General features: G+C 42.3%; 1 protein-coding gene across 1 annotated transcript in view; it reads left to right on the forward strand.

Annotated features, from left to right (window-relative positions):
- The window catches only part of RNF145 (ring finger protein 145), a 28,195-nt gene extending 18,956 nt beyond the window's left edge, over window positions 1-9,239 (forward strand). Inside the window, exons 7-11 of the mRNA XM_075274862.1 lie at window positions 3,381-3,521; window positions 3,608-3,790; window positions 3,868-4,015; window positions 6,017-6,373; window positions 7,697-9,239. Coding sequence (XP_075130963.1) covers window positions 3,381-3,521; window positions 3,608-3,790; window positions 3,868-4,015; window positions 6,017-6,373; window positions 7,697-8,125 — 1,258 coding nt within the window. The 3' untranslated portion in view covers window positions 8,126-9,239. The remainder of the gene's footprint in view (window positions 1-3,380; window positions 3,522-3,607; window positions 3,791-3,867; window positions 4,016-6,016; window positions 6,374-7,696) is intronic.
- The last annotated feature ends 445 nt before the right edge of the window (window positions 9,240-9,684 follow it).

Genomic DNA, 9,684 nt, shown 5'->3' on the forward strand with positions numbered 1-9,684 from the left:
AACTCTGGACTAATAAAGTAATGTATTCAGATTATATGTAGGTCATTGACCTCTGATGTGATGTCACGTCACATGGCCGCTGTGCCCAGTAGCTGGTGCCACTGTTTTTCCATAGACATGTGCAGCAGCCAAGGTGCTTTTTCTTTTTTTTTCTTCTTTTATAAATCTAATTGCAATGCATTAAATAGATAGTGTACAGTGTGTATACAGCTGTCAGATGCAGCTACTCAACCCATGTACTTAATGTTCAGCCAAACCACTTGGTAAGAAGACTTGTCCAGGGTCCTCCTGATGTCACTGCTTCTATCCATCATGATAACCTGCCTTATATTTACATGGGTTGCTAGGGTGCGGCTGATGCAACGCAGATAACATAAGTGACCTGTCAGACGCAGACCTCGGATGTGGGGCTGGAATGCTACTTAGTCATTCATTGACTTGGAAAGCTTATCACATTCCAGAGATATTCTGCAGATGATCGTACATGGCATGTTATTATAAGCTGAGCGGATGCCATCATTTAATAACTTATGCAGGTCAATTTATCATATATCAATATATTTTGCAGACTATTTAATATTTTTCTGCAGCATGCTGCAAACTTAAAAAAAAAAAAAAAGCCCTACGTTCCCAGGGCATTCAAAATGCATAAATGGGGACTTAATAAAATTCTGGGGTCTTCAGGGTCCAAACGAGGCCGCAAGTGGTTTATATATGTTTATAACATATAATCTCCTGCATGAATATAGATTTAAAAAGCGCCTCTCACCACCTGCACCAGCTCCAACTCTTTTTTTTTTTTTTTTTTTTTTCTCATAAATTCAATAGGTGCCATTCGAATTATTTCTTTAAACACCACCATTCCCGAGCTGTTATCATTTCAGCCACCAATATACTAATTATTATTCTCTCTACTGCCAGGTGGGCGGTCCTGGGACCTCCTACCTGACAGCCTAATTAGCTTTCAATTAAAGAGGACTTTACATCTTACAGCTCTTTACATCTTTTACTAGCCGTCCCTCCGCTGATTCTTGTACAGTTGGATTTTTTTTCTCTAACCCCCACCATTCCCAAGCAATCAATGCAGTTAGTTTTGGTGCCTGGTATGATATTTAGGCTCTGTATTGTCAGGAGGGCGGTGTCAGACAGGAGTAGACAAGGGGTGTGACCTCTGACACTGGCTGCCTCTGATTGGATCTCTGACTCACGCCCCCTGCCTGACACCGCCCTTCTGACATTACATAGCTTATAGGGGTTGACCAGGCAAAAATGGAAAACCCTTTTAAAGTTTGTCAGCTGGGGGCAGTAGAAATAAAAATGATACTCACCTGTCCCCATTGCTCCGGTGTCCTCCCGCGCCTCCCGGTTCTTCTACTCCAGTGACATCTCTTAGGTCGTCTTCCGTAAATACAACACAAACATAGCACACCACAAGAGTCAAATGAAATGCAAAAACACGTAAACACTCTCAGGTAATCCAGCCCTCTTGAACAAAACGTGTCCTTACTATATAGCAACTAGAATACACGAGACTGGAAAAACCAGGTAGGTAGGACACTCGCCATATATATAAACAGTATATAGAAAGAAACCATACATATCAATAAAAACACAATTTTATACATACATAGGACGAACAATAATACGTTATACAAAGAGTCCACACAGACTGGGATCCTTACAATATGTCACCACAGCAAAAAATACCAATCCAGGGACAGATGTACATCCAAAAATCGTAATTAATCCGAAAAAAATGGAAAAACAACTTATAAGAGCAAAAGCCCTAGTTGCCATATGTCAAGATTAGCTAGTTACCATAACCTATAATCCTAGTAGAAAACAAAGAGTGGTATATGTATATCAGACCAATCCCTATAACATTCAGTGAGATCTCTAACCTTGAAGACATCTAGTGCATCTCTGCACTATGAGAAACCACCTTCTACCAATTGTAAGTCAAATAATACTAACAAGATAAAACACATCATGTCTTATCCATGGTGTAGTAAGGGCCAGGTGACAGGATCACTGTGTATGTGATGCCCACCCGACGTGCGTTTTGGCACGCTAAAAGCCTTCTTCCGGCGTTGTGTTGAAGCCGCTGATTGGCTTCAACGGTCATGTGAAGGGGGAAGGTGAATATACATTAAAAAAAAAAAAATTGTCAATTTTCAGTGTCCTATTAAATTATAGGAAAATTCTAGGTGACAGAATTGTGAATTCAGCTCTGGAGTATAATACAGGCTGTAACTGTAGGTCATACAATGACCTACATTTTTTTTCCTCCTTATTCCGCAGATTTTACATAAGCTGGCATTCCAAGGTGGACATAGACAGGGCTGAGGTCTCGCACTCCATCTGATCAGCGCGCTATCCTGTGGCTCTGTGCTGCCACCTAGTGCTAGATGCTGCGGGTGTTTACAAAATACAACATGATTGATGTAATCCTTACTAGAAATCCCGACTCTTCATCATAAGTTCCTGAAGCGCTCGCCCCCAGTCAGAGGCTCCTTAAGGATTCACAGAATCTTATCTTTATAAGCCTCCTCATCACATCTCCAGCCATAAATCCTTCAGATCTGTGGTGTGGTCCTGCATTTTGACAGAAAACAGTCCAGGTTTCCATGCGCCCCTGTGCTCTACGTGACCCATTTATTTCATAGCAAATGTTCACTCATTTTCCACATTGAAATTCTGACATCTGACAAACCAGATGGGAACGGAGCCGGTCAGACCTGTAATGCTGGTGGTGAGCGTGCAAGCTTAGAGTTCAGTAATGCCGTTATGGGGTTAATGAGGAATTAGATCCTTTACCTTTGCCAATTTTTCTATTTGCAATTAGTTTAACCCCTTCCTGCCAGGTAATGGTATATGAACAGACATACGGTTATGTCATAGTGACTGTGGGCACAGACATCTGATATCCCACCATATTAGCGGGGTAATGGCAAGTCTGCTACACAATGATGGGGTGCACCCGACCACGTGAGACATATCCTGTCGCTTATGATGTATTTTCTTCTTTTGCACATTTCAGAGGTTTGTATCAATAAAGTTTATTCTGGAAAGCTCTAGCACATTTATATACTTTTTGTGTTTTCATTATTTAGCATTTTCCAGATCTTTTCCGTGTTGTCAGTCCATGGGAATAGTCACAGAACCTAAAACCTTTCTTATAGCTGAGAGTTTGTGTCCAGACCATCACCTGGGAGAGAAATCCATTCACAGTTCAGTTTTGGTAGTTTGTTGCAGTGTATCAGGGGTGTAGATGTTCCCATTCACTGACTGTAGAGATGATGAAAATGGTGAGAAATTTAAGCAGTAAATCTTGAAGTTGTGGACTTGTCTTTTATCTTCTGCATTCTTTGCTTTGACAGTATTGCTGAGTGTTGTAGTACACCATACTCTCTCCTTGGCTTGGTCTTCACCGTCTCCTTCGTGGCACTTGGAGTCCTGACCCTCTGCAAGTTTTATCTGCAAGGATATCGGGCGTTTATGAATGACCCTGCCATGAACAGGTGAGCGACCATCATGTCTATGTACATGGGAGGGTCACGGGCATTCGATGTGAATATCCTCTTGATCATTTATGTCTTCTCTTTAGGGGGATGACAGAGGGGGTGACTCTGCTGATCCTTGCTGTACAGACCGGATTGATAGAGTTACAAGTGGTCCACCGCGCTTTCCTCCTGAGCATTATCCTCTTCATAGTGGTGGCCTCCATCCTGCAGTCAATGCTGGAGATCGCTGATCCCATTGTCCTGGCTCTGGGAGCTTCTCGTGACAAGTAGGTACAGGCTTGATTTGCCCATGTCCGGTGAGTGACAGGGCTAAACTTACACCTGGTATATCCTTACCCTGCAGGAGTCTCTGGAAACATTTCCGAGCGGTCAGCCTCTGCTTGTTCCTCCTGGTTTTCCCTTCCTACATGGCGTACATGATCTGTCAGTTCTTTCACATGGACTTCTGGCTCCTGATCATCATATCCAGCAGTATCCTCACTTCTCTGCAGGTAAAGGCATCTATTGTCTCTTCTGTATTGACTCTTCTTAAACCTCAGCTGTGCGGACTACAGATCCTTATGCATCAATGCAACAAAGTGATCTTATTGCATGGCCCTCATAAAGGGTGTTGACTGATGACATGTCTTTGGTGCACTGACCGTTTTACTGATTCTGGGTGTCAGATCCTGACAGATCACTTGATGACCTATCCTGTGGATTTGGGGCTGGAGTTTGGGGTTAACTCCTTTAACCAGTTCCAGACTGCCTGCTGACTGCATACGTCCGGGCGGTCCACTCTTAACGCTGCAAGGACGTGTAATAGCAGAAGTGAGGAGTTAGCTGTAACTAGAGCTGGAGTTCCTGTAGAGAAGCACTATGTACACAGCGATGGGCTCCCCTCGGACCAGAATCTGTCTGGTCCTAGAGGACTGTAATCAGCTTTTCAGTTCACGTTAGGCGGCTGGATTTCCCCCTGTAACTGGGGTAAAAGTATCATCCCCAGTTACAGGAAAAATCAGGCAAAAAAAAAAAAAAGTACTGTTAAGACGCCCCAAATGTTTATTATGACCTTATGGGGGGAAAGCACAATCTAAAAAAAATAAAAAATAAATAGGTTCATTGAAAAAAAACCAAAAAAAAAAAAACACATCAATGTTTCTAGCCCCACTTCTGGCTACACAACACTACATAAAAATGACTAATGAAGAGGGAAGTGGTTGTTTTGTTTTTTTTTTTGGTTGGTTTTAGTAGAAATTATAAGAAAAAAAAAGTGTGTACATTTTCCTGTATATTAATAAAAAGGGGCAAAAATAACTTTTTAATAAATAGCCCTATGTATCACCGAAAAGAGGCAAAGATTATTTGAATAACCTGAATGAAAAAAAAAAGTGATCACCCTGAAAACTACAAGTACAAAAAACCTGAAAATGCGAGGGGCCACACGGTGGCTCAGTGTTTAGCACTGCAGCCTTGCAGCGCTGGAGTCCTGGTGTTCAAATCCCGCCAAGGGCATAAAACCATCTGCAAGGAGTTTGTATGTTCTCCCCGTGTTTGCATGGATTTCCATCCCATATTCCAAAAAAGACACCCTGATAGGAAAAAATGTACATTGTGAGCTCTATGTGGGGCTCACAATCTACATTAAAAAAAAAACAAAAAAAAAAAACACCTGAAAATGCTTGGCCCTGGACCAAGGAAATTGTCCTGGTCCTTAAGTTGTTAAGATTGGTGCACGGTGCATCAGTCTTAATGTCTTGGTTTGGCTGCTACCAGTTTGTTTTCTTTGGGGGGTTTTGGCGCAGCTTTAGTACCAGGCTGCTACTTTGGTGCTGGTCTTTTCAGTTATGTCTGACAGTCTGGTTGCTTGGGAAAGTGTCTGACAATCTGTCTTTGCAATGAGGCAGCAGGGCCTGTCAAATAATCTGCCTTCAGCTCAAGGCTTGCCGGTGAGCTAAGACTAAGGAGTAGAGATGAGCGAGTAGTATTTGATCGAATTCCTCCCCTGCATAGATATTGGTGTAATCGGTCGAATATCACGCGGTAAACGCAGTAAAAATTTGATGCACCTTCCCTGGAGTTTTTTTTTACACCAATAACTGTGCAGGGAAGGTATTCAATCGAATACTACTCGCTCATCTCTACTAAGGAGGCTTCAGAGGACTTCATGAATGTCCCCCTTACTATACAGCTTTCCCTCTAGTGGTGAGTACAGGTAGCTTTATCTAAGTTTCTATGCAGAGGATTTGGAGCTCTGTGTCAGAAAAACTGAGCTCTGACTTCTTTAAGAGATTTCATCTACACACAGTGTTGGAACTAGACACCACATGATGTTACAGGATGGAGGGCTCATTTCACACCTTAATCCTTTCACTCGGATGGAGGTTGTACATAGCGGTGCTCAGCCACTGCATTGTATCACTAGTACTACATCTACAGCTTTCCTGACCTGTAGGTTCTAGAAATGCAGATGAAGTCCTGAATTCTTGTAATATTTCTCCCTTCCCCCTCAGGTCCTGGGCACTCTCTTCATCTACGTCCTCTTCATGATTGAGGAGTTTCGCAAGGAGCCGGTGGAGAACATGGATGACGTCATTTACTATGTGAACGGCACTTACCGCTTGCTGGAATTCCTTGTGGCGCTGTGCGTGGTGGCATATGGGGTTTCAGAGACTGTTTTTGGCGAGTGGACTGTAATGGGATCCATGATCATCTTCATTCACTCTTACTATAACGTCTGGCTGCGGGCACAGCTTGGATGGAAGAGTTTTCTGCTGCGCAGGGATGCTGTGAATAAGATTAAGTCCTTACCCATAGCCACCAATGAACAGCTGGAGCAGCACAATGACATCTGTTCTATATGCTATCAGGTGGGTACCATGAGGGGGATGCAAATAGACTATAGACTGCCACAGTTTGCTGAGATCTAGTAGAACATGATCTTGGACCTCCATTCATTTCCAGAATGAAAGGCTTCTATAGAACACTTAAACCCCTTTGGGACTACACAGAGATTTCTGCTGCTGCAAATCTTAATGTAATATTCAGTGGAGAGACTCTTAGAATTAATCCAACATACATGTGCATATCTTCCGATATGTACAGAGATGAGACATGGAAATGTCCATCTTATTGCAGAAAGAGGGGGAGGCTCCTGCTGCAGTTTTCTCTTTTTATATCAGATAATTTTTTATTTTTTATTATTTATTAACAAATTTTCCTGTACATAAATTCAAACAATCGACAAAACAGCAACACAACAACAATTCAAATTAAATATGGAAACACAATTCGAATGGCTGAATTGTTGACACACATTTTTTCCAATATATTCAGATAGATATATGTATGTCTGCTTTAGGCTCTTTCCAGACATATATATTATACTTGGTGGCCTACATAACGCCAACATATATTCCACAGCAACAAAGAGATGTGATTGAAGACTTTCCCGTGCTCCGCCATATTTATATACCCCTTGTAGAGTCCATGGAAGTCCATGCATTATAGACACGGCCCATTAAAGGAGGGGCTTTCCAGGCTAAATAATTTATATCCTTTTCTAACAAGTGGTCACCAATTAAAGACTGGCAGGGGTCTGACACCCGGGCCCCCAGGCTGATCAGCTATTTGTAGAAGCTGTAGTGTGAGAGCTCTGACCTCTCCAGTACTTACTTACTGACCACAGTGTTGTACATTTGTATAGCAGTAGTGCTTGGTATCACTGATCAGCCCATTCATTTGAATGGGACTGAGCTGAAATCAGTTGATGTGACTGAGGAATGTGATGTCACACGGCTTGTGTAAGCTGTGCTCTGGGAGAGCTGCGGCCACTTCAAAATTCTAATCCACGAGGATCCTGGGTGTTGGACCCTCCCAGATCTTTCTGTACATGTGTAGTATGTAATGCTTCATTTTTCCTCTGGGGGCGAGCTTTCAGAGCACAGAACATCCTTTGCTTCCCCCTTCTCCTAATGTGATCTCTCCTGTCAGACCAGGAGGATTATACCATGGTATGGTTCATATACATTCCCAGTCCAAATTGGTCAACCCTTCTACATCAGTGTTTTGTGCTGATTTTAACCCTTTATTTTTGACTGACGGTTTGCATGTAAAATATAAGAATTCCCCCCATTACAGTATCTAATTTAGCACTTCTTACTGACAATCTTTTCCCTTCTCCTTCTCTGCAGGACATGAATTCGGCAGTCATCACACCTTGCAGCCATTTTTTCCATGCTGGATGCCTTAAAAAGTGGCTGTACGTGCAGGAGACTTGTCCCTTATGTCACTGCCAATTAAAATCTCTGTCTCAGCAGCCGGGGGCAGAAGCTGGACCTACTGTCAACCCCGCACCTGATGCCAGCGTACCCAACCCACAACCCCAAAACATCACTAGGGAAGTGGAAGCCAATGCGGCGTCTGCAGAAGGTGGTGCTGAACAGAGCAGTGCAGAGTCCACGCAGGACAGAGACACTCAGACCATAGACCCTACAGAGACAAATCCAGAGCCCATAGGGGACAGTCTACTTGAAGACACAGGGGGGCTTGGGAGCCTTTCGGATGCTGTTCAAGCCGAGGACTTCAGAGAGGGGTGTGGTAAAGTTTGTGGGGAGATCTGATGGTTCTCTGTCGGCTCGGACTTGTCATTTTCAAGCCAAATCCCATCCTTGCCACATGCAGCATACTGCAGTTCCCGGAGAGGGCGTGAGGACTTTAGCACTGACACTCATCAAAGCGTATGCAAAGTTTTTTTTCCCATGTGCAAAGGTTTCCCCCCTCCCCCAAATGAATCAGTATCGAAAGAAGAGAAGCTAACCGAATAATCCCTCCTGACTGCTGCCAGCCACTGCCAATGGACAAGAGCGCTGCTTATGCTGGTGGGTGCTTTCCATGATGGGGGGAATTTTTTTTTTTTTTTTTTTTTGTATTTTTCATTATTCGGGGAGGATTTCAGGCCATCAATGTTTACACTGACAAAAAAAAACAATCACAGTCCTTTTGCTTTTTCGAGAATAACCTAAAAGCATGGGGGAAGGTCGACTCTGCTGGTGTGAAAAAAGGGAGGCTGCACGCTTGCATGCTCACTTGCTCGCACTCGAAATATACACAATCTGGGAAAACTTTAAAAAAAAAAATGGGGGCATCAATGAGATTCATTATGATGGACCCTGCAAATGTTTTTTTTTTTTTTTTTCTTTTCGGTAGTGTTACGCTGCAGTTCTGTGCTGCCCTTATATGAAGTCTAATTGGAGCTCAGGTGACCATGTGACCATGCGATGAGCTCCATTCCACAGAAAGGGGCGCACATCCAGCAGTCTGTTAATGAAAACAATACAGTGTTATACAATGGCGATATTTGCACTTTTTGGAAATGAGTACTTACCGTACGATCAAATTCAGCAAATGCCATAGTACGGCTATCGGTAGAGCTACCACTTTGACAATATTTTTATTTTTATTTTTTGCTTTTTTTTATTACTTTTTTGCCCTGTTTGTGTTTAAAACTTTTTACATTTGATTATGGCTTTAGATGGAAGAAAAAAAAAAACGACAAAAAACAAACATTTTTTATGTGAATTTTGATATGAAATAAACGGAAAACCATTAATTTATACTAGTATACATTGGCTGTAAAGAGAGGTTGCGCTGCCAATCTCATGATGTGACTCTTTATTTTAGAGAGGTTTCATTTGCTTTTTTTAATTTTTATTTTATTTTTTTTTAGTGGTACATTTGGATGTAGACTGACAGACATAGCTGAATGTCTTAATAAATTATATTGAAACATGCTGCGGCGCTGGGCTGTGTGTTTCGTCACTTGTCAGGGCGCTTTTTCCTTTCCTGCTGTCCCTGGATTATGTCACAGTTCTCGCCTCTGTATATTGCATTGCTAAGGAAGAAACTGCAGCTGCATCCCCCTCCTCCCCTCTTCTATGGCTTCTATTCACAGTCTTACTGTACATGGATTTTTGGAGGCCTGAGGAGGTTTCAGAACATGTAAAGATGATTTCATGTTATGTATATTTGATTTTAAAGGGATTCTACCATTAAAACACTTTTTTTTTTTTTTTTGTTGTTGTTTTCTGGTTGACACATTGGAATAGCCTTAAGAAAGGCTATTCTTCTCCTACCTTTAGACGTCTTCTCTGCGCCACCATTCCATAGAAATCCCGGTTTT

The sequence above is a fragment of the Leptodactylus fuscus genome, chromosome 5, assembly GCF_031893055.1.
Source record: "Leptodactylus fuscus isolate aLepFus1 chromosome 5, aLepFus1.hap2, whole genome shotgun sequence".
NCBI lineage: Eukaryota > Metazoa > Chordata > Amphibia > Anura > Leptodactylidae > Leptodactylus > Leptodactylus fuscus.